General features: G+C 52.0%; 2 protein-coding genes across 2 annotated transcripts in view; both read left to right on the plus strand.

Moving 5' to 3' along the window:
• Positions 1 to 821: 821 nt before the first annotated feature.
• RAD51D (RAD51 paralog D) lies at positions 822 to 8,930 on the plus strand. The gene is made up of 11 exons (XM_066636582.1): positions 822 to 859; positions 2,074 to 2,175; positions 3,467 to 3,528; positions 4,046 to 4,164; positions 4,301 to 4,382; positions 4,777 to 4,911; positions 5,833 to 5,928; positions 6,192 to 6,282; positions 6,547 to 6,617; positions 7,093 to 7,260; positions 8,110 to 8,930. Exons 2-11 carry the CDS (start codon positions 2,094 to 2,096, stop codon positions 8,191 to 8,193), a joined length of 990 nt encoding a protein of 329 aa, XP_066492679.1. The 5' UTR covers positions 822 to 859; positions 2,074 to 2,093; the 3' UTR covers positions 8,194 to 8,930.
• A 1,209-nt stretch (positions 8,931 to 10,139) lies between these two features.
• Positions 10,140 to 24,342, plus strand: part of RFFL (ring finger and FYVE like domain containing E3 ubiquitin protein ligase) — a 29,989-nt gene continuing 15,786 nt past the window's right edge. Inside the window, exon 1 of the mRNA XM_066636376.1 lies at positions 10,140 to 10,182. The gene's annotated coding sequence lies outside the window, so the exon portion shown is untranslated. The remainder of the gene's footprint in view (positions 10,183 to 24,342) is intronic.

Genomic DNA, 24,342 nt, shown 5'->3' on the forward strand with positions numbered 1-24,342 from the left:
CGTCCTCCTCCTCATGCATTTCCTATGGGAAGAGCTTAAAGAACCAGGGCAAGAACTCACGGCAAGAGCCCCTTGAAGCAAAGCAAAGGTCAACCTTCCTGGAACTCACAGTGGCCCTCCAGGTGCCTCAGGCAGCATCCCTGTGTCCTGGTGCCCTCCCCTGCACCAGGCATTCAGAGACAGCCCACTTTTAGAACCAGGTTGCCCAGACCCACCAGGGCTGGTCACCCGTGAGGGCATTTCCTCCAGAAATCTGTCCAGACCCCTTTGAAGGGCATCCAGGTCAAGTGCTACCCCACGTCCTGTGGCAGGGAGTTCCACAGGTCAATGACATGCAGGGTAAAGGAATGTGGGTGCTGGACTAGGCAGAGGCACCTGCTGTGGTTCGCCCATCTCAGCCTGCATGTGCCGCTCTTGGCTTGCGGCCTGTGAGGGGCTTTGAAAGGCAGCCGGGCCAAGTGCCACCCTGCGTCCTGCGGCAGGGAGTTCTGTAGGTGAACGACCTGCTGGGCCAAGAAAGGCTCTGCCTGGACAGTGCCTGGGAGTGGTGGCGTAGCTGGAGGGGGGAGGAGCACTCAGGCAGGTGGGGAGGCGGGCAAGCGGCCCCTCCCTTCGGAGCCGTTCTCGGCGGAGGGAGCAAAACGGAGCCATTTCGCCCCCCCTCCAGCTACGCCACTGCCTGGCAGGGGGAACACTGGAGAGGACGCAGCTCCTCCGCCGGCCTCCAGGGGGCGCGCGAGCACTCCAGGCCCGCCGCTCTAGGAGTCGCTTTCGGAGGGCTCCGCGGGCGGCCGCTCTAGGAATCCAACCGGAAGTGCAAGCGCAGGGGCTTCCGGTCCCGCAGGCAGCTGCAGGGCGGGTGAGCGCGGAGGGGGCGCTGCCAGGCCGGCCCAAGGGCCCCTAGTGCTCTGGGTGACTGCAGGGTGGGCGGGGCGGGGCCAGCAGGTGGCAGGGGGTTCTCACTGCCCTCTGGCCTCCACCTCCTCCCATGCCTGGGAGGGGAAGTGAGGCGCTCTAGTCCGCCACTCTGCTCTTCTTAGCCTCCTTCCACTCTTTGCCCGCCTTTATGGGCCTGGCAGTAGAGGAGGAGCATCCCGATGCTCTAGCCCGCCACTCTTCTGTTCTTGGCAGTCAGTTCTCTGCTCTTTCTGGGAGAGGAAGTGGGGAGTGAGCAGAAGTGAGGAGCAGCCTAACACTCTAGCCTACCGCTCTCCTCTCTGTGATGCTTTTTCTGCTCTGTGCCTCTTCTTTTCTGGTTTATAAGGGACATCTCCGACACTCTACCCCTCCACTCTCCTTTCCTTGGCACTTCTTCCACTCTTTCCCAGTCTTCCTGGAACTGCAAGGAGGGGAGGGAGCAGAGGAGGAAAGGAGGAGCATCTCTGACACTCTAGCCCAGTGCTCTTCAACCTTTTTCATGCCACAACCCCAATATAAATAAATAAACTATCAGATGGAGGGACCCCACCCTCAATCCCACCCCCTCTCTGCCCACCCCCATTGCTGCCCACTCTGTCCCTATAACACCCTCCCAGCACTGTTCACCATAGCCAAATATTCTTATTAGAGAGAGCAAAGAACGATGAAGCCTGGCACTATTTTAGCACCATTGCTAAGAACCTAAGCAGGACTGGGACACCATCTCCTGGTACCTGAAGGGGTACACCAGATGCCTCCCCCTTACCCAACGGTCCAGTGGTCTTCAACCTATTTCATAAATTGAACTTATTCCCATAAGTTGTCACAATCCCATAATTGAGAGTTCACAACCCCATTGGGGCCCCAACCCCATGGCTGAAGAACACTGATCTAACCCACCACTCTCCCTGACAGGCTTCTGCACTGTCCCCTCTTCTTTCCTAGTCTAGGGAGTGTGAAAAGCAGGTGCCAGCATGCTCTGGTGGGAAAGGTGAGGCACCAACATGGTGTCTCACTCTTCAGGCAGTCCTGGGCCGGCCCTGATTGCCACCTGTGGCTACGTGATTGTGTGTCAGTGAGACCTGCAAGCACCTTGCTAACTTCCTTTCTTGATGGGTCTGGAAGACTTTCTGATGCCCACTTTTCTTTGCCTAGGCTCGCATGACAGGAATGCCATGATGATCCTCCGACCACAGCTGTGTCCAGGCCTCACGGCCGAGATGGTCCAGCTTCTGAAGACCAATGGCATCAAGACAGGTAAAGACTGGACTCCTTGGGGGGGGATGCTAAAATGAAGGACAGAGAATAGCTATGGGAATGCCTTGGTTATGGGAGAATTGCACGAGCAGCCATTGGGAAGGACCTGATGCATTTCTGAGGTCATTCTCTGTCCTCCCTTTTATCCCTTGAGCTGCTCTAGAGTGAATGAATGGGGAAAAAGGAGGAGACCCAGCCCTGGAGATTGGGGTGGGGAACATGCCCCAGACTTCTGATCACCTTGACCTCCCTTGTCAGAGCCTTTTCCAGCTGTCAGGTGTCCTTTTTGGGATGGGATGACCAGAACTGTAAACGGTATTCCAAACATGGCTACACTGTAGCTCTCTGCAAAGAATCAAGAGTAATAAATAACAGGGAGGAGGAGGAGGAATATGCACACACTTGGGTGCAGGAACCTAGGAAGCTGCCACTTGCTGAGACCAAGCCAGTTCAGTTGGCAACAATGACTGGCAGCAGCTCTCCGGAATGTCAAAGAAAGCTTTTTCCTGCCCTGCCTGGAGTTGCAGCCAGGGACTGGCAGCCCAATCCTATCCAATTTTCCAGTGCTGGTGCTGCTGTGCCTATGGGGTATGCACTGCTTCCTGTGTTGGGGGTGCAGTCACAGAGGCCTCCTTAAGGTTTGGGAACATTTGTTCCCTTACCCTGGGGCTGCATTGTGGTTACACCGGTGCTGGAAGGTTGGATAGGTTTGGGCTGTGAACCTGGGACCTTCTGCCAGCAAAACAGGTGAGTTTCATCCCTGAGCGACAGCCCTTCCCATAGTCATACAGGGTGACCCCAAAAAACAGAACCCATAAAAATTTTATTAAATCCTACAAAGGTCCAGTAAATTTCAAGAAACTTTTCCTTGGTTGACCAAGACCTATTGGGGAAGATTATTGTTCCAATATTTTATGCACAAAGTCGACTTGTATACCCTGAAAGAAAAAAGATGAAAAATTGAAATTGACAGTTTTATTTGAAGATTTGTGGGTTCTGTTTTTTTTTGTTGTTGTTTTTTTTGGGTCACCCTGTACTTAAAAAGGGACTGTTTTGCTCAGGGATGTGGACCAAGGGCTTTAGGTTTCAAATGGTTACAGTTTGTGATGTTAAAAATAGCTGAACCCAGTGGTGGAGCCAGTGGTCCGTAAGTGAACCTAATGAACATGTTTGGGTGTGAGCAAAGATTAAAAAATAGTGTAAGCCAAACCTAAAGAGGTAGCCAGTATTTGGGACTGTGACACTGATTTCCAATGGATCCTTTTTCTTGTCCCAACTTTTTTTTTAATAGTGGTGGATCTTGTCTCGTCCGATCTGGAGGAAATTGCCCGAAAGTGTTTGTTGTCTTACAAGGTAAGGTGCGTGTGTGTACCTGCGCTCTAAGGCTGAACGGTGTGCACTTATCAAGCATTCAAAATACTTCGCAGTTCAAACAGGGCTGAACCAGATAAGATACGAGGAGGAGCCGGGCCAGAGTGCTGCAGCAGAAAGCTCCAGTGGCTCAAGCCCATGATGTTGCCAGCTGCTGCTATGCTCTTGCACAATTCCCACTTGATTCAGTGAGGCTTGAGCAAGAGAACTTCCTCCTTGTGGCCCAGGTTCAGCTCCATCTGTCTCAAACTTGGCTTGCTTTGTGCCAGGATCACCTCCCCTCCAAGTCACCTCTGGCATGGATCACAGGTGACAGGGGTTGAACTGTGAGGTGCTAGTGATGGTTGGGACCTGTCCCTTGGCAGGAGGCTATCCTGTATGGCTTTGTGTTCTGCCATAGTGTTCCCTGCCTTGTCATTAATCCAGGACTGGACTTGGGTTGGAGGACCATCGCTCAAAGATGGCAGGTCTCACCTTAGCCTGCCTCTCTTCCTTCTAGGCCTTGGTTGCAGTCAAACGTGTGCTGCTGGCGCAGTTTTCCTCCTTCCCTGTCAACGGGGCGGACCTCTATGAGGAACTCAAGAACTCCACGGCCATCTTGTCTACTGGGTGCAAAAGGCAAGGAGAGGCATTCCCTCCTGGAACTGGTTTCAAATAGATCTTCATCCTTTGGGAAAGAGAGCGTGGTGTAGGATGAAAGTCAGGCAACCAGGATGTGTCTCTCTGAAATGTGTCTCTCTCTTTGCTGTTGTAGTTTGGACAAGCTCCTGGACTCTGGCTTGTACACCGGGGAAGTGACCGAGTTCATGGGAGCCTCCGGCAGTGGTAAAACTCAGGTAGGCTGTTCTGTGTTGCATCTGGCTTCTTGGGCCTGATCTCTGACCCACTTCTGCTGCAAGTTGGTTGGTGGGTCCCGGTGATGGGCCTTTCTCAGTGGTGGCCTCTCATCCTTGGCATTCAGTCCAAAGGGATATATGTCATTCCCCTTTCCTCTGTGCTTTGGAGGGTCAGTCAAGTCCTCTGCATCAGGAGGACTTTTTATTGCTGGTTTTAGCTTGCCTTTTCATCTGCGGCTGTTTTTATGTGACAATTTTTGTGTCTCTGTTTCTTATCAACCTTCCTGGAGGAACAAACAAACAAGGTGGAAATAGTCAAAATGAACAAACATGTGAACCACCTTCTAGGTCCACTATGGACAGGAGCTCAATTCCTGTCACTGTGTTTTCCTAGGTGTGCCTTAACATAGCAGCAAGCGTGTCCCAAAGCCTTGAGCAGGGTGTCCTGTATGTTGATTCCACCGGGGGGCTCACGGCTCTCCGTTTGCTGCAGCTGCTTCAATACAGGACAGAGAAGGAGGACCAGCAGGTCAGTGTTTGCTTGGAAGGGCAATTGGGTATCTGAGTCTGTCACTGCCCGGAAAGGGGGGAAACTAAATATTTAGAGCTGTGTGTTTCATAAGATACTGAGGCAATGGCTGACTTCTCTCAACTGGGGCATGTTCAGGCTGACACTGGGAAGAAATTCTTCTACCCTGAAGTTTTCCTGCCAGGATATAATGCAGAATACCAGATGGCAGGTTGTCCTTGTGGCTTGCTCTACCTTGGAGGCGGCAGGCTGGATTTGGAGGTCTTTTGCTTCCTTCCACTTCTCTGGCTTTGGAAACACGAGGAAGGACCATTGCTCAGCAAAAGCAGTTGGTAGAGTTGAGAGCGAAGGGAGATGCCTACATTGCGGAGTGCCGGCTTTGCATGCAGAAGGTCCAAAGTTCAAGGCCCAGTAGCATCTCCAGTTAAAGAATCTGGGGAAGCAGGGCTGGGAAGGACCTTTTTAAGAGCTGCTGCCTGCCAGTGTGGACCATATTGGGCTTGATGGAACAGCGGTCTGACTCGGTATAAGGGCAGCCTCATATGTTCCAAGGGGCTACTCAGTTAGGGCTAGGAAAGTGCCCTGCTTTTTAAACTAAATTTGTTGTAATATTCTTCACACTATGAAGACGGTACTAAGAGCTGGAGTGGTGGAGCTTTTCAGAGAACAAGCTAGGAATTGGAAATTCCCTTGTTCGCATCTCGTCTCTGGGGTGAGGCTCTGGCTTTCAACCTCAATCTTCCCCATCTATAATATGGGAGTGATATTTCGATCTACCTTGCAAAGTGGCTGTTTGGTTTTCACCAACAATCACGTACGTGACCTGTTTGGGGCATGTAAATGTCAAGTATGGTTTTCTGCTGCAAGGTGGAGGAGAACACCAAATATGCGACTCATCCTTGGCTGTGTCTCGTTCTGCAGGCAGAGGCACTTCGAAGGATCCAGATTGTTCGCGTATTTGATGCCTACAAAATGCTGGATGTCTTGCAGGACTTCCGGGGCAGTGTGGCCCAGCAGGTGGGGTCATCCCTTACATTTCTTCTGCTTGCATGATACCCGTTGATCATTTTGGCAGCTTGTTTAGAAATGACAGATGCCATAGTTAGTTTTCTCCCTTTGCTCCCTAATCACAGGGCTATGGAGTCTGACTAGGCTTACAAAGCTGTGGGGGTATGGCACTCGGTGCATGCTCAGGGAAACCCAGCTCTCTTCCACAATGTTCAGGGCTGCAGTCTTTCATTGTAGTTTTATTTTTTTTCCTTTATCTACCTTTTCTTTAGATAATGAATGCCTCTCTGCCGGTGAAGGTTCTGGTGGTAGATTCAATCTCTGCTGTCATTTCCCCTCTTTTGGGAAGCCGGCAGCCTGATGGTGAGTGACAGGTGTCTGTCTTCCACTGATCACTTATTAATCAATGGTAATTAGCGCCGGTAGTGAAGGAGGGAAAACCCTGCCCTTGATCGAGTCCTAAACTAACAGAATCAAATTAGCTAAGAAATTAAAGTTGTTGATAATTTTCAGATATTCTCCCACCACTTAATGTGGTGATGTGCGTGTTCTGAGTCATCTTGGGTAGATCCTGTTTGGTCTCTGGGAAATATATAGCAGAGCATGAACTGTTATCTTGTTTCATAGCCATGGCCCTCATGATACATTTGGGATGTGAACTGAAGACCCTGGCCAAAGAGCTTGGAATAGCTGTCGTGGTGAGTGCTCCTGGGACCTTCTGGCAAGCCGAAGGAAGGTGCAGAGGGAGGGCGATATTTTCAGTTTTCCCCTGAAACCCAAGAACATTCTGCCTCTGAGAAATGCCAATTCTGAGACGAGACCGATGGCTTTTGCTGGATCTGCTTAGAAAGACCTTATAGCCCAGAATTCTGCAGCCAGCTGCGGTCAGCCAAAAGTGTGCAAGCAGACCACTGTGTTTACAGCTGCCTCTTGTTACCAGGCCATAGTGCTGATATTGTTGTTTTAAGCTGTCTTGAGAGCCTGTTCTGAAAAATAGAGATGAAATATAAAAATACACCTGAACCACGACACCCTTGGAAAAAAAGGCTTCTGCGCTTCATGATTTCTTTTCTTTTTCTCTCTGGAGACAAGTGGCTGACTGTAGAGTTTTTGCTGCAGCAGCAATTGTGAGCACCTGAAGGGGGATGACAGAGCTGGCTTTTCTCTTTTCAGGTGACAAATCACGTGACCAGAGACCTCAATAGTGGCCGCCTCAAGCCAGCACTGGGCCGCTCCTGGAGTTTTGTTCCTAGTACCCGGGTCCTATTGGAGACCTGGGAGGAGCCTCGTGGGGAAACCAGCTCCTGTCGGATTGTGTCCTTGACAAAATCTCCACGACAGGTGAGGTTGCCCCCCTTAAAAGAGGCCATGGAAGAGGCCCCCTTGGAAGAGGCCATGTGGCTTAGTGGTGAGCAGACGGACAGGATTTTTGTTCATGACTTGGGTTCTTGTCATAAAGCTTAATTTGAAGTACTGCTGAATTCTGGAGCCTGGTCACCAGACTCAAAATGTTGTCCTTAGCTATGGGAGAAAACTCTTGTAAATATGTGGGGTTATTTTTCATTTTTTGTGGGGTAATTTTTTAGATTTTTGGTGGCTTCTAACCACCCTAAAAGGATTGGTTAGGGCACAGTCCTAACCAACTTTCCATCACTGACATAGCTGTGCCAGTGTGGTGTGCACTGTATCCTGCAGTGGGGAGGCAGTCAAGAGGGCCTCCTCAAGGTAAGGACATGCTTGTTACCTTACCTTGGGGGCTGCATTGCGGCTAAGTCAGTGATGGAAAGTTGGTTAGGATTTTGCACTAAATAATTTTGCTGGTTTTCCATAGTGGCATCTAGTTTATGGAACACCCTGCCTCATGAGATTGGATAGTCCCCCTCCTTCCATCCAGGTATTCTGCCACCTGCTGAAACCATATCTGGGATTTAAGTCTGCTACTCTATTTTATTTTTGTTGTTGTTTTCCATTGTTTTATTGTTTTTATTGTTATTTGTTTCTGCTATGAAGTTTGTGCCATCTGTTGTTGACTTCTGTTATTATCATCATCACCTGCTTTGGTTGCCCTGTGATTAGGACAGAAAAAGCACAATATACATTAAGAAAGGGAATCTTTTTTTTTTAAAAAAAAGACTCTCCACTTTTGCTAATATGAGTTTCTGACAGCGCTCTCATCCTCTTATCTTACAGCCTGTTGGGATTCAGGTGCAGCTGGACCTGGGAAACTGGGAACTGTTAGCAGACAGTTGGAAGGCACCTGGAGAGGGACCATGATGGAAGATGCTGATGGTTGTTAATTCAACTGCTAGCCTGCCCAAGGACTGGTTTGTTGCAAGTTGGATACTCTAAAGCGGAGAGGGCAAATGGATTTCCAGAGAGGAAGAACAAAGACAGTGTCTGCTTTGTCTCAGTATGGCACAGTCATTCCTCCTTGTCTCTCCCAAATCGACAGTATCAAAACCAGCTTAAGTTGCCATATGTTGGGTCAGGTCGCTTGCAACTTACAGCCCATGTGAGACTAATTTCCCCAGGGTGGATATAACCTTGAAAAGTATCTCTTAAAAGCATAAAAACGTTAGCAACCTCATAGAAGGAAAGCAGGCGTGCACTTTCAGACAGACTGATCTGAATTGAACTGGTTTCTTAGGTTTGGATTTGCGCAAACAGTACGAACCTCAACCTGAAGTGTTATAGTCCAGACACAAGTTTGCTACTTCCTCTGCTGTTTTGTGACACCTGGACCTTGCAAGAGGAGCTGTCCTATAGGAGCACTATAGTTCAGGATTCATTTGCAGTCACCTTTCTTGGAACAAGAAACTGTGTGTGGAACAAATAGGTTCCTCTCTTTCTCAGGGGTATCATTTAACCCAGTGAGTGGCTGGTGCATGCATGCAGGGGGAGACTGGGTTACTTGAGATGATGCAATTTCCCAGGAGAAGATGGGGTTGACTGGGCTGCTGGTGCCTGAAAAGTTGTATAAAGCCAGGCTCTCAATAAACAGATCTTATTTTTCTTTGTGCAGATGCCCATTCATGTGTTGAACTTCTGTGAATTTGTAAAACCATCATGGCAAAGGCAGGGAGGTCATACTGGGATTCCAATCTTGCTGAATGTAATTAGTTTGTGGAACTCCTTGCCACATGATGTTGTGTTGGTATATGACCTGGATGCCTTTCAAAGGGGATTGGACAGATCTCTGGAGGAAAAGTCCATCACAGGTTACAAGCCGTGATGTGGATGTGCAACCTCCTGGTTTTAAAAGTAGGCTACCCGAGAAAGCCAGATGTAAGGAGAGCACCAGGATGCAGGTGTCCTGTTGTCTTATGTGCTCCCGGAGGCATCTGGTGGGCCACTGTGAGATGCAGGAAGCTGGACTAGATGGGCCTTTGGCTGGGTCCAGCAGGGCTCTTCTTATGTTAGTCAGTGGCGTAGCTGGAGGGAGGGAGCACTCAGTCCGGCGGGGAGGTTCAGCGGGGCAGGCAAGCGGCCCCTCCGGAGCCATACAACTCTGTTTCCCCCCCCGTCGGGAATGGCTCCGAAGGGAGGGGCCACTTGCCCACCCCTCTGAGCCTTCCCGCCGGACTGAGTGCTCCCCCCTCCAGCTACACCACCAATGTTAATCTGTGGAACTCCTTGCCGCAAGATGGGTGATGGTGCCTGGCCTGGTGCCACATGTTCTTAATGATCTCCTCTTGATCATGTGGCCGAGCAACTGAGGCGGGTCACTGAAATGTGCCCAGGAGGATTGCCAAGTTCTTCATGTGCCCCTGTGGCTGTGCACTCGTCACCGCCTTCCTCAGCTGGTGCTGCCTTTGAACTCCATCTTCCCTTTGAGATGTTGCACTTCCTGGCTTAAAGGAGGTAAGGTTTCAAGGCGCAGGAGCAAGCTGGGCTGTTCTTTGCTGGTCAGTTGGCAACCCCAAGATAGCCTGTTAACGTGCATTGTGCCCTCCGCTGCGATAGGGGGCGTAGGGAGGAGCTGACAGCGTGCCTGCGCTCAGCGGCCTCTCTAGCGCGTGCCTCTCTATGGCTGGGGCGCCGCTTTGGCCGTCCCTGCCTCGTCTCCACCCAGCTCCGCCCCTCTTGGTTGCCATAGCAGCAGCAGCGCCGCCGAGAGGCTTGTGGCCGGCAGGCCGAGGGGGCGGGCGGGCGAAGGGCGTGTCCTTGGCGAGCCCCGCCCACCCGCTCCGCCCAGCTCGGCCCCTCACTCGGAGTCCGGCCTGCGGCGAAGGAGGAAGGGCGGAGCTGTTGCCCGCTCGCCCCGTAAGACGAGGGGGGGCATGGGCTGCCCTCCAGCTCTGCCTCGGGCTGGGGGCGAGAGGGGGGCCCTGCGGGCAGGCCAGCTCTGTGGGGCGGGGGCTGAGGCTGCCCACCGGGTGGCAAAGGGAGTCCACGGGGCTGGGTGTGGTGGCTCTTGAGGGGAGGGGCCACCAGAAGGGGGAGGGGCTGTGGAATCCGTGGGGCTAGGTGTGGGGGTCTTGAGGGGGAGGGGCCACCAGAAGGGGGAGGGGCTGTGGAACCCTTGGGGCTGGGTGTGGGGGGGTCTTAAGGGGGAGAGGCCACCAAAAGTGGGGGTGCTGTGGCATCTGTGGGACTGGGTGTGGGGGTTCTTGAGGGGGAGGGGCTGTGGAATTCATGGGGCTGGTTATGGGGGAGGTCTTGTGGAGGGTCTTGAGTGGGAGGGAATCCATGGGGGTTGAGGGGGGCTGTGGGCAGTGCAGGGGGCTCATTCCTTTGTGAGGGGGCAGCCAGGTTCGTGGTGGAGGAGGAGGAGCTTGGTTGGGGATGGAGGGCAGAAAAGGGTGTCTGGAGAAATGGAGCATCATCCTGTTGCCTTGAGATGGGTCCTGGAATCAGGTGGAATCAGTGGGGTGAGGTCTGAAGTGGCCAGTCGAGGGGGGCACAAGAGGACTCTTGGGCTGGCCTGAGACTTGACTGCCTGTTGCTTCCTTCGCATCCTTCTGGATCCAAGCATGACATGTGCTCAGTTTTCACTTTCACTTGCAGCTGTTTGATTTTCATAGTGGAGCCTCCAGAGCTGAGCTTGGCGTGGACCTCTGCGTGGTCTGGATGTGAGATAGAAACTTCCTTCTGAGCAGGTCACAGGCAGAGTTGGGAAAAGGAAGCATCGGCTGCTGCTTTATGGGAAATGCAGGGTGTGTTTGTGTGTGTTAAGCAGAGAAGGAAGTGCAGGCTGGATGGGAGAAGTGCACAGGGGAGAGCTGTGGGAAGTTCCAGCTGGCCTGGAGAGGGGAAGCCAATGTCATCATGGGACTGGTCGTTGGCCGGTTTGGAGAAGGTCCTGAGAAGAGGATGCAAGAGAGGGTGGAGGTGCCTGTTTTGTAAGAGGTGCAGTATCTGGAGAGAGGAAAGGTGTAGATGGCACCTTATGTGGATGGGGGCTGTGGGGGAAAGAGTGGCACCTGAACGTTGCTTACAGCTAGGCAGCAGAGCTGCTGGAGCTGCGTATTGGGGGAGGAGCTAAGAGCACCTTGGGGTGTGTTTGCAGTGTTGTGATGATGCAAAGTGATTCTGCCATGGGGGGGATGAGGTTGTGGGTGTCTGCTTTGAGAGAGGGACTTCAGGGATGTTGGCTAAGATCAGGGGATGACTTCACTTCCTTCTGGAGTGGATGGTGAGAACTGTCAGTTTGCACACCATCAGTTTTTTGTGCTGCCTGTGCACACAAGGCAGCCTGAGTGTTCTGGCCATGTGGGACAGGCAGGAGGAAAAGCCCCAGTCATGTACTGGCATGGAACCCCTCTTGGGAGCAGCCAAGACTTTGCTGGCCCTTCTAAGTATGTGTGAATCTCCCCAAAACACATCTTGGATTTGCAGGGGCTGGTTCCTTTGCAGTTGTTATGGGAAATGCTTTTCTGGGGTGATGGTGGGGTGAAACTTCCTTGAGTGGAAGGTATTGATGCAAGCCACCCCATCCTCCAGCTGTTCTTCAATTCCAGTAGTGACATTTCTGACTTCTGTGCTGGCAGCTCCACTGCTTAGTTACACAAGTGAGGTTCTCCACCTCCGCAGTCTGTCAGAGGGTTCAGCGTGAGCAAGTCGTAAGCTGCAGCTATAGACTCTTGCAGTGGGGCAGTACTTTCACATGCAGCCTATTTAAATGTCACAGGGTCATATGCCTGCTCTTGAGTTCTTCAGACTTTTTTGTGTTAAACAAAACGGGATAGGAGGGGGAGAGAGAGACAGAGACATGACGAACTGACACCCTTGACAGGAAAGCCTCAAAGGCCTGAGGTTGGAAACTGCCTTAGCACAGAGTGCAGGATGTGGTGGGCAGACGGGGGCCGGACTAAACTGGTAGGTGCAATATAGTGTTGCGGTAAGAACTATTCAGGCTTAATGTCCATAGTCTGTGAAGTTTTTCATTTCACCCACGACTATGGTGGGCATTTTTGAAAGACTAGAGCTGAGAACCACAGGCTGTTCATCTCACCCCAGAGCAACTGACAATAACTGTCCACTGATCTTCTCTTTGTTCCCCATGCATTCCTTAAAGGACTGTGCGCTTTCTTTTCACAACCTGGTTCTTTTCCTGTTCCGAATTCCGGGATCCCAGCATTTCTAAGGGCTGGTAGTCAAACGTTACTGATGCTCAAACTCTCCTCCTTGTTCATATTGTTGTGGTGTTTTTGGATCTCTTGTCGCTTCCCTATAAATTTGAGTGTGATGTAATAGTCCTTTGAAAATGCCCACCATAGTTGTGGGCAAAATGTTAGGAGATGAAAATCTTTATAGACCATAGCCGTTAAGCCTGAATGGTTCTTAACTGCAGCACTAACTGGGAGACTGTTTTGTACCTACCAGTCTAGTTGAGCCCACATCTGCCCATCACATCCTGCTCTCTGTGCTAAGGCTGTTTAATAGTACCAGCCATTACAGCCTTAGATTGCAGGTCTTCCTGTTGAACTGAATTAAAAAAAAAATAGAGAGAGAGAGAGAGAGTTATGCAGGTGCCTGTTCTGCTTAGTGCTGGAGATGCAGGCCCCGTGTGAGGCAGAGTAAGGGGGAAGGTAGTGGGTGTGTATAAAGCAGTCATGTAAATGGCACTTGGCAAAGAATGAGAAGACAGGTCTCTGCTCCAGGAGCTTACAGTCTAGATGCAAGGGAACCCTCTGAAGTGGAAGTGGGGTAAACAGGAAGAGTGTGCGCTTATTTCAGTTGTAGTAGGGAGAGTGGGACCAATTTTCAGCCAGTATGTGGCGGCACATTGGTGTGTTGCAAATGGTCTATAGGTGTGCCACGGAAGTTTAGGAGAAGGTCATATATGAGTTGGGCCATGGGGAGATGTGAGCCCCTGGCAGGCAGTGTGGTGTGCCTTGTCAGAAAACTAATGCTGTGCATTGACAGTTTTTGTTCCTTCTCGGTGTCCCATGAGATGAAGAAGGTTGAAAATCACTGGACTAAGAGATTGTGCCAGTGGCTTTATATTGGGAACACTGAAGGTGCCTTGGAGATGGCCCGCTAGCTGGCTGGTCAGAGCCAAATTGCGTGGTTGTGTGAAGCTGCTGGGAGGTGCATTTGCTGTGAGCTGGTGTTCAGAGTTGCTGCTGCCACCGCCACCACTGCTATGGTTGAGAGCTACCACTCTGAAAAGTTCCCCTTTTTGTCTTGGGAACACATCCAGAAACCAACTTTTACTTCTTAAATAGGCAATGAAGACAGGAAACAGGAGACCATGAAAGGCTGTGGGTTATGAGTCAAATGTCAGAGGTGGTTTCCCAGCTCAGAGAGAAACCATTTGGCTTATACCAAAGATGATTCCTTGGTGACCTTGGAAGCAATGGAAAAGCAGGTGATCACCTCAAATGCTTTATAGGACACTGTTTGACTGTGTACCTCTGGGCTGATAGAAGATCTGATTATTGTGATCCTCTGTGGACTTACCCAGGTGTAAGCTCTGTTGTGCACAACGAGAAGTATTTCTGAATAAGCCTGGCTAGTGCTACTCGTTCCGAGAAGTTCTCCTGTAAAGAGAAAAATTACAGTGGCCACCGTCCAGCTGATGACATCTTCAGTAAGAGCTGGGAGGTTCTTTAGATCCCATATAAGTATTGTTTCTGTGATAAGAATCAAGCCAAGAATCTCCCTGGCTATCTGCTTAGTTGCCCACCTGGTTCTTGCAGAGGACCAGAGGCTGAAGTTCATCGACAATCTTTTTGAAAATAGCTTTTTAAAAAAAAATTGCTCACATCAAGGTAACTTGTAAAGTGGATTGATATCTTCTGGCACAAGTAAGAGCTCACAAAAAACATGTCCTAATGTTAACTCTCTACAGTACCATTTGAAAAATTTGTTTGGGCTTAAAAGGTTGGCTAGTGTGTAGCCTTTGCTTTCTTGTGTTTTGTTAAAACTAAGCTGAGTCACCCCTAGATCTTTGCAGTGAGGCTTGCAACTTGCACTAGCTCCCTTTGTTTCCCATCAAGTACTTATTTGCTTTTGAGGCATAAGAACATAAGATGAGCCCTGCTGGATCAGGCCAAAGGCCCATCTAGTCCAGCTTCCTGTATCTCACAGTGGCCCACCAAATGCTTCAGGGAGCACACAAGACAGCAAGGCAGGTAGCATCCCAAAGGCAACTCAGACCTTGGTGGAAGAGCTTCTGCATTTCTGATGGCTGTGTCCTTTGCATGCAAACGGATCACTCTTGACTTTAATGGCTTTTGAACAGCAGAACCTCAAAGGGTCTGTTGAGGTGGCCTTGGCAGGATGCCAGGGAGGGCCCAGTCTTATCTGCGGAGCCACCTGTGTTTACAGGCAGGATGTGCGGAAAGCACATGGTATGTCTCTGACGTGGGCCTTCTCCCTTTGAACAGACACGTTGTGCAACTCCGTGGAACATAAATAAGGAAGGAAACAGCTCTAGGGTTTCAGCCGTCTCTGTCCCGCCAGGCTGGAAAGTGTGGTGTTTGTTTACTTGGGGTTATCTGTGATGACCCAGAACCCCATGAGGAAGGTGACTGCTTCTCCTTAAGATCATCTAGTCCCAACTGCTTGAGAGTGGTATCTTTCAGCAAAGTGTTTCAGTGTTTTCTAATACTTTTATCTTTTCCTTGTCTTTTTTTGTGACTTGCCCCATTGCACTGACCTGTGCTGTTGTCTGTTTCTGCGATGGCCTGTGAGGGGCCTGGGATGCTGGCAAGTGCTGGGGCCTTGTATATGTGGTGAGTTTGCTCAGAGAGCACTTGGAGCCCCAGCGCTTCCTCCAGTGTTGATCCATGTCTGCGAGTTTGAGATGTCTGAACGAGGGTGGCTTGATCCAGTTCTTAGAGTGGTCTGTGGCTGTCCTTGGATGTAAGGTTGCCTTTTACTGATGCAGCCTGTGGACCCATTCCCCCCCTTCCCCCAGCACTGACTACTCTGACAGCAGTTCTCCCTTGTGCTGTCAATGGAGTTGGACACCACCATTGGCAGAACGATCCCCCTGGTCATGGGGCTGTTTGCTTCCTGGAGGCATCTGGCTGGCTGCTGTGGGAAGCAGGAAGCTGGTCAGGATGGACACACTGCCATGTGGTCCAGCAGCCAGGCTCTTCTTTATGTCTTGCCTGGGATGCTCCTTGCTCCGGGTGCTGGAGACTGGACCTGCTTCTGGGGCTGCCTGCAGAAGGGCATGCTGCATGTGACCTGATGGCCACCTGTCACTCTGAAGCACTGCCTTTCCTGGAGTCCTTGTCCTGCTCCGCAGTTGCTGCTGCGCCATGCGTTTCGTCATCTTTCCTGATGACATGCTTTGCAGTCTTGCATCATGCGTTGTCATGCACTCTCCTGCCTGTTCCCTGGAGCCTTCCTGGTCTCCAAATAGCTTCAGCAACCTGCTGAGCTCTGGAATTCCTGGGGTGGGAGGACTGGCTTGCTAGCTGTGCTGCCTGATCTGTGACTTGCTCTGCGGCTCCTCTGTTTGGATGCATCCCTGCTGAGTTGGGACAAGGAGAAGGTCCTTCATCTGCGAAGGTGGACCTTCTCTGTGCAGAGAGTGCTTTGCAGGTATTTGGAGGAGAAGAAAGAAGCCTTGGGCACAGCAAGCAATGTGAGAGCCTGCCCCTCCAGGCTTCTGAATGGGAGGAGGGGGTGTCTTTCTGGCCTTGGAGTTTGCCTGGGAGATCTTGCTGCAGACCCTTGGCAATGGCTTATTTTGGGAGCTCAACAATTGTGCGGCAGATGTTGGGTGTTTGGGAAGGGCTGTGGCCTGCCCCAGGAGGCCTGGATTGTTTCTGAGCTCCTTCTGAAAGACATTGACCAGGGGTGCAAGTATGCCCTGGGCTGTCTTGGGACAAGCGGCACACACTGGCCTCCAAACGTTCTATGGCCGTGGGAAGTTTTCACTCCTGTTCTGCTCTCCACTAGTTTCTGACCTGGTCATCTTGCTGGCTGTTGGGGTCTTTGCAACATACCTGGAGCAGTAGCCTCAGACAGTGCTGTCCCCTGCTTTGCATGCAGACAGTCCTTGCTGGTGTCTCCAGACAGGGTTGGGAAAGAGCCTCCTGGAAACCCTGGGGCAGCTGCTGCTCAACTGGGCAGGCAAGGGCCAAGGGTGTGACTCCTCTGTGCTTCGGGGTAAATGTTTCAAATTCAGTGTTCACTGCATTTTTACCCCACCCTTCCTCCCAAGATCAAAGGGTGCATTTGGTTCTTTCTCCTCTTCCTCCTCCCCCCCAATCAAGAGTCACTGTGAGGTGGGGTGACTGGCCCAGTGGCTGTCCTGGCTAAGCTGGGATCGGAAGTCAGCCTGGCACTCTGAGGTGCTGCGCACCAGCTCTTGTTCGCCCGCTAATGACCTCTTCCACCACCACTGCCCCCACCCGCTTGACCCTGAGCAAACAGAGAAGACAGGACCCTACCTGGATGCAGTTGATTCCCTGAAGCATGGGGGGCGGGAGTGGAGGGAGGAAGAGACTTGAGCATGAGGTGTGTGTTGGGAGGGTCGAGTGTGTGAGTGTATTTTGATGGTGGTGTGTTGCTTCTGGTCCTGGATGTTCAGCAGAATGGGTGTGGGGGTGGGATGGAAGTGAGTGCAGGGCTGGGCCAGCTGACAGATGACACGACCCGAAACCTTTGCGTTGGATGGGGTGGTGAAAGGAGAGAAGGGGGGCTCTGCACCTCATGCTTTCCTGCTGCTCCCTCCACAGTCAAGAGGTGCTCTCGTTTGCTCCACTGGTCCCTTTCCCACTCATGAGAGGTTCTGGGCACCAGCAGTCCTCTTTTTCCTCTGGAAGTGTGTGTTGGGGGAGGACCCAGTATTCATGAGTTGGGTGAGTGAGGAGGCTGTGCCTGGAGCAGCTGAAGCTGTGGGTAAGATGGAGAGGCGGCTGCAGATTCTCTTGCGAGCGGGAAGAGACTGGAATTCCTCTGTCTGTGGTGAGATGGAGGGGCAGCATATTTAACAACTCATTTTTTTTTGGGGGGGGGGGAGGTGGCAGCAGTGGGAGATCCACATGGAACTTGGCTCCCCCTCACCAGCCACCCATGGGTGGGTGCGTGTGCACTAACACACGCACAGAATGTTCAAACATGTCTTGAGAGAAGCAGCAGTGGTGGAGAGTTCATGCAGGGTGTACACATGTGGGTGGCATTTTGTGGGGCTGGCTTAGGCAGCGGTGGGGCTCCCCTCTGCCTCTTCACCCAACCTGGTGGCACCTGGCTGGCAGGGAACCGCAGTACCCTGGTGGAGAGTGGCTGGACTGCCCTGGTGACTTCCTTGGTCCCTGGCCGTGCAGATGGAGCAGGGTTCTTCCTGTGTTTGTTCTGGGCAGCCTGGACAATTGCTTCATTGAGGTGGGAGGCCTGAGGCTGGGGGAGTTGGCCAACTCCGATGGTGAGAGAGAAGGAAAGAAAGGAGAGCTTCCTGTTCTGCCTGCCTGCCTGTGCCCTCTTGGGGATGGGCCGCCTGCTCCGTGTCCCTTTCTGTCCACAGAGGCTTTTTCATTCGCAGAAGGAGTTCTGGCAGGTCAGGCGTGTGCATGAAACATCTTGTTTCGCAGAGCTTGGGCAGGTGGATGCTGCACGCGCTGTGTAGTTGGAGCCGCCTCCGTCTCTGGAAATGCCTGAGTGGGGTTCCCTTTGTCCTGAGTCAGAACGCTGGTCCGCCCAGCCCGACCGTGCCTGCTGCACTTGGCAACTCCTTTCTCAGCCAGGGGCTGGACTTGGGAGCTTCTGTACGCAGGTAGGCAGGCCTCTGCCTTGGAACTCCTTCGGTGGAGAGCCTTCCTTCTTTCTGGGAGTGGCTCCGATGAGGAACTGCAGATACTTTCAGCCAAGCGGTGGTGGTGGTTAATTTATGTGCAGCCAGAAAGTGGAAGAGCAGGGACCCCCCAGTGTCACATGATGACATTTTATTGATGGTGCCTGAACCCTTGATTTAACTGTCTAAGGGAGGAGAGAGGAGTTTGCTGAATCCGAATCACCATCACCTGTTCGTCCACTGAACCCTCACCCTTGACAGCTGTGTGGGTGCTGTCCCGCTGTACTCCTCCTCAGGGTACTCCAGGAATCCTCTGGTGGGAAGAGGTGAGGCAGCAGCACTGATGGAGCTCTCCAAGGCAGGTCATGGTTGGGAGAGGGCTGGGGGAGCGGCAGATTGGTCTCCCTTCCAGGGCTGGTGATGGAGCTGGAGCCCTTTCCATTCCTGAAGCTACTTAGGACTGATTGAGGGCCAAATGGAGAAGGGCAGCTCCAGTCCCAGCTCTGGAAGGGAGACCACTCTCCCCCAGCACGGCCCTGCCTGTGACTCCCTTAGCACTGCTTGGGGGGGGGGAACTTGGGAGGGGGGTTCATGACCTCAGGAATCCTCGAAATAGGTACTTCCAAAGTCTGTTGAATTGAGAGCTCATTGCATTTTCTTGTCTGGTAGCAATTGGGTTGCGTGCCACAGCCGCTGTTTATAGGAGGCTTGTAACTGCTTATTAGAGGGGGGGAGAGAGTCTTGGACCTCCCTTGTTCCAAGGTCTGGGCAAAGCCTCCAGCTAGTGCATGCAGATGGCACTGAACGAAGCAGAGCAAGATAATCATTTGGGGACACCATCGAGGCTTGTTATGCAGCCCTTGCCCCATTAGGCTCAGCCCAGGTCAAAGTTCTCCCATGGAGACTTCATTGCTAGCACGGGGAGCTCAAGGCCCTGTTTGTCTGCAGCTGGCCTTGTGCCAGAGCAGATTGTGCCTGGTGTCAGGTCATAGGAGGGAAGGCCTTTTGGCCATGTGGCACCAAGAGGCTTTGGGTGCACAAGCTCCCCGTGCAAGCATTTGGGGGGGTCCCCCTTCTTAACCTAGCAGCATTTGACATTTGCAGCTTGTATTGCAATCTGTTCTCCTGCACAGCTGCATTGTGGTATTTGTGCCCTGCCTGTCATCCCTCACAGATGGGGGTGTGGATTCCCAGGCGTCTCCCACCCAGTCCTGAGTGGACTGAGGAGGTGGCCACCTCTTGTGTCCACAGGCTCTTTCCCCACATTGCGTAGTAGACTGGAGGTGCTGACTCAGAACTCTGTGTGGGCACCGGGGCCCCACAGCTCTTTGTATCCTGGCTCCAGGGCTCGTCTGTCCTGGTTTGCCTGCAGCACTGAAAATAATGTTTTCCGTCTAACAACTCCTGCATGCCTTTGTAATTGCCAAGGCAAGGAAGAGAGAGGCTCTTCCGCTGCTCTGCAGCCTCTTTCAGCAGTTGTCTTCAGGTAGGATCCTTGCCTGAGGCAGGTTTTTCCTGTTTGTGTTCCTAACTTGGACTGTGCCTGCATCTCACTAACTGGGCTGCAAAGATTGCAGAGGTCAAATGCCAGTCCAGTGTGTGTGAGCCGCAGAAGGAAAGGCAAGAGGCTGGGCGGAGGAGGCAGGTAAGATGGCAGCAGTGTCAAGGTGCCTGCCTCTGTTGTCAGGGAGCAGCGGAGGGAGAGTGCTTTTGTGCCTTCCTCTCCTGAGTGGGCTCTCCGCTCCCAGGGCTGCTGGTGGGCTACTTTGGGGAGCGGAATGCTTTGGTCCAGCAGAGAGGTGCTTCTGGTGGTCTTAAATACTAATGCACACCCTTCTGCTGATAACTTCTGATGGCAAAGACTGGAAACAAGTAATGCAACTCCGGCTGTGGCTCTGCTGTCTTGGCCTCTCCCTCCTGTGGAGGCTAATTTGGAAGTTGCTTTAGGTACAGAACTTTTCAACTTGCTTTGAAGCCACTCAAATAGTTGAGTGTCAAAACGGTCAGCTCATTAGCCGAGTAAGAAGACGCAGAGTTATGCCAGTTGAATTCTCTGCAACCTTCTCAGAGACTGTGGAGTTTGACCCTTCCCAGGAATGTTCCGGTCCCAAAGCAGAGCCTCCTACTCTCTCCCCAGCCCAGTGATGTGATGGCTCTCTATCTCTTGCTTCTGTTCTACAATTGCAGCACATGCCCAGAGGAAGGATATGGACCATGTGAGGAAACGGAAAACCGTGTGGTGAAACAAGGGGAGATGAAGCTCAGGTGTTGCTTGTACAAGGACGTTCTTAACCACGGAATGCTTGGTGCTAGTTCTAGGAGCGGGAAAGGACAAGCCTGCCTGCTTTGAAGATCATCTTGGGGGTCCTTCTGCCTGTCCCTCCGCCTTCTGAAGTTCAGTGACCAGGGGCACATGACAGAGCCTTTCATGTGGCTGCAGCTAGGCTGTGGAACTCCTTGCCTCAGGAGATCGACACAGTGTCCTCCTTGATGACATTTTGTAAGAAGCTGCTGTTGTTCCAGCAGGCCTTTGATGTACTTAGCTCTTAATTTGTTGTTTTTTTTAATCTGATGCCCTGTGGCTTATGGTGCTGTTTAGCTGGTATTGCCTGTTTTTTTTGTTTTTTTTTCCTTTTTAGTGTGTTTAATTATGGTTGGTCTCTGCCCTACACTGAGGCAGACAGGTGGGGTGTAAATCTTCTTAATAACAGTGCAACAAAAAATGGCATACACTTCCCTGTTTTACCCTGTCTCCATCTCCCTTTTCTTCCTGTGTTGCTTCCCTTGTGTCCATATCTAGACTGTAAACCTGTTGGGGCAGGGACCTGCATTTTCATCCCATGCAAAATGTCTCGTATGTGGATGGTACTATATAAGTAAATGCAGATAATGGTCGGGGCTGATGAGCAGCCCAAGGCCCATGTGGTGCAGGTTCCTTGTCTGTCTGTTATATATATTTTAGTGTCATAATATTTCTATGGTAACATATTTTGCTATGGTGGTTTGCTGTGTATCCAGGTGAGGCCTTGTGGAGAAGGCACATGTTGAAAGGCAATAAATGTGTTCCAGGATTTGGGTTGGACAGTAGGCCTGGCAAACTGTTTGACCAAGAAAGGACCGGCCCTTGTCTGGCTGCTAGGCTGGGTTCACCGAGAAGTGGTCTGAAGTGTTTCAGCAGCTTAAACGGGGGCGATGGGACTATGTTTGGGTATTGTTGTTCTTACCTCTTTTAGCTCTTTGGGCCTCTAGGTTGAATCTTGCTTGTTCTGGCTTGGCTGCTGACTTCCTCTGTGGTGTGGGGTGAGTCACTTGACCTTTGTACAGGGCTTCTCCCCTCCCCCCCAAAAAATGCTTCTGTGATTCAGAGTTGTTTAAACTTTGGCTTCTGAACTGTGCTGCAAGGTCCACAGTGGGCTTGGCAGGCTGTTGTGGCTTCTGTTGAGAAATGACCTTGACAAGAAGTAAAGGCTTGGCGGAAGTTTGGGGGGGATTGTTGTGGGAAGACTGTCTCTGGAGCAGAGTGGTTGCCCTGAATTCATTCTTCCTACTTCAGAGGTTGGAGTTTCCTTCTCCTCTGTAGCTGCTTCCTTCTTCCTTTTGACTCACACATTGAGAAGTGAGCAATTGATATCCTCTCAGTTATCTCTAACATTCAAATCCAGGCCAGACGGAAAGGGAGGGATCCCGTCCTGCACTTGAACCCAGAAACATGACATAACTGTGCAGTCTTCCGCCATCAGCCCTGGCCTGACCCCCCCCCCCCCCGTTTCCTTCCTTGTGTCGGTTTTTAATTTGGGAGCCTCTTGGGGCAGGGAGCTGTCAGCTTTTCTATTGGTGACGTGCCCTCCGCACTGATGGTGTATTATAAATAAATTGGTCCTGAGAGGAGAGGCTTTGCAATGCGAGGGAGATTCCTGGTCCCTTCAAAGGCTTCTGGGTCACCACTGCGGGGCTTGCCTGTCTCTGCAGCCTTAGTGTGTTAGAGATGAACTGAACAGATGAAGAACTAAATTGGTGGCCAGGCAAAGGGTTCTGTTTGTGCGCAGCCCTCTGGCGACGGCTGCGATCTTATCCCTTGGAAATGCCTGGGAGCGCGGCAGGCAGGCGCTGCTGACCAGGGAACTGTCCTTCCCCTCCATGAGCTTCAGCCTCCCCCCCCCCCCGCCATAGTTGGGTGTTTCCTCAGGAGCTGGGAATTGACTGCTGGATTACACTTGCTGGCAGTGTGTTCCAGGAGAGCAGCAGCAGCGACTGCCAAGGACTGAACCTGGGCCCTTCTGCATGCAGAGTGGGAGGTCTGCCACTGACTGACAGGCCATCTTCAGCCTTAACCTCTCCTTTCTCGCATGGGGAGGGTTGGGATTTCTCTGCTACTTTCCAGATTTTCAGCTAGTTCTCAAACATACTTGTTCAGAAGCACCTTTGAGGTCAGTGTGACTTCCCGACTTGCCTCTGTTCAAATCCAGATGCCTCTGCTCCATTTCCACCCTCCTGGGACGTAGATACAATGCGAGAGGGAGTCATTTTTCTTTGTTCCTCACCTCCGTGCTCACACTGAACGTGTTTCCTGTTTCGTGCAGGTGGTGGACCTCTTGAGGGAACCAAAGAGGGCGCAACATCAAGTGTAGTGCAGTGTTGTAAGACTTGCACCAAGTCCAAGTTGTGTGTACTAGCTGGCACCTGCTTTCCAGGGCATCAGGCCGAGAGCAGTCTCACTTTTCTGCATAACTACTCTCCCCCCAAGAAGCAAGCGACACCTCTGCTTTAAAACGCTCTAGGCAGGCGGTTGCTGGCTTCTGCCATGTTTCTTTAACCCATTTCTGCCCAGCCCACAGGTGTACATATTTGACCCCTGTTGCGTGAATGCAGCGTTGGGCAGAAATGGCTTAGCAGGGGGTTACTTTTCCAAGTATCGTGCACCTGTGCCCCTCCCTGTGTGTCATAGCAGAGCCCCAGGAGTCCCAGCAGGTGCTGGTAATGTCAGCGTCTTGCAGTGGGTGCTTCCCCTCACCGCAGAGGGACTGCAGCTATTTTTAGGTTCCTGGTTGTGTATGAAAAGAATTGATTTGGTGGATTCCGTCACCAGAGCAAAGGGCTTTGTTTTAGTGCAAGTAGCATGAAGTGCATTGGCAGCTGCAGAGTTCTGCCGGGGGAGGAGTCGGAGGCTGTCTGATCCCAGCAGCCGGAGGAGGTTTTGCCTCTTGTCTGGGGCCACAGGTGATCTAGAATTCTCCCCCTGCCCCATTATTTGAAGGCCTTCAGTGTGTTCACCTTGGAAAGAGGTGGGTCAGGTGTGTACGCAAGGAAGAGGGAGCAGAAGGTGGAGACCCTGCAGTGTCCTTTCTTGCGTGTTGCATTACCAGACACGCACAGTCACTGGGCTCTGGACTGTGAAGGGTCGCATGGCCTCCAAGGGCTGGTCGCTGGGCAAGCGTCCTAACAGAACCTAGCAGGAGTCTTGTCACACCTTGCAGGCTGCCCTGTTTGTTTTAGCACCAGTGCTTGCGAATGGCAGTCCACTTCGTCAGAAACAGGAGTGTCTGCTTGCAGCCGTCAGTGCCATACAACTGGCTTCACGCGGGAGTCTGTAAATCTCTGCTCATTCATGTCACGTAAACTATGAAACACATGCTTTGTAGATGCTTTGAAATTGCGAGAGTGGCTGAAATGCTTGAGGCTGCCCCCCTCCCACCTGGCACCCCTGGCAGTGACCTGGTTCACCATTCTCATGATCTGCCCTGGCAGATGGGCGAAAAGGCGATGTGAAAGTTGTGTGTGTGCACGGACAAGGCTAATGTGCAGGGGGGGGCGCAGACCATTTTAGCTGTGGTCGGAGTGACTCAGGTAGTCATGAGGTCCTGGACTTCCCTTTCTACAGCGCCTCCTCTCCCTGCTTAAATGCCGCACACTGCTCGGGGCCTGTGGAATGGAGCCGGACAGAACCCAAATGGTGAAAGGTTCTAACTTCCCAGTCTGGGGGCTCTCAATGTCAGACTTGAGCACAGGATCCTCCTGGCTGGGGACGGTCCCTGCAGCCTCCAGGCTGCATTCCCCGCTCTCTGTCCTGTGCGCAGAGTTACCGAGCTGTCTGTTTCTTTGCAAATGGCGTGAGTGGGATTGATGAGGCCGACCCAGCGCCGTCGCTTCTTCTGCCAGGAGCAGGCTGGAGGAAGTGCCCGTCACTGTTTTGGACGCCTCGCTTGGCAGACCTGTCATCTGCTCTTGCT

Source organism: Tiliqua scincoides, chromosome 8 (genome assembly GCF_035046505.1).
Source record: "Tiliqua scincoides isolate rTilSci1 chromosome 8, rTilSci1.hap2, whole genome shotgun sequence".
NCBI classification, from domain to species: Eukaryota; Metazoa; Chordata; class Lepidosauria; order Squamata; family Scincidae; genus Tiliqua; species Tiliqua scincoides.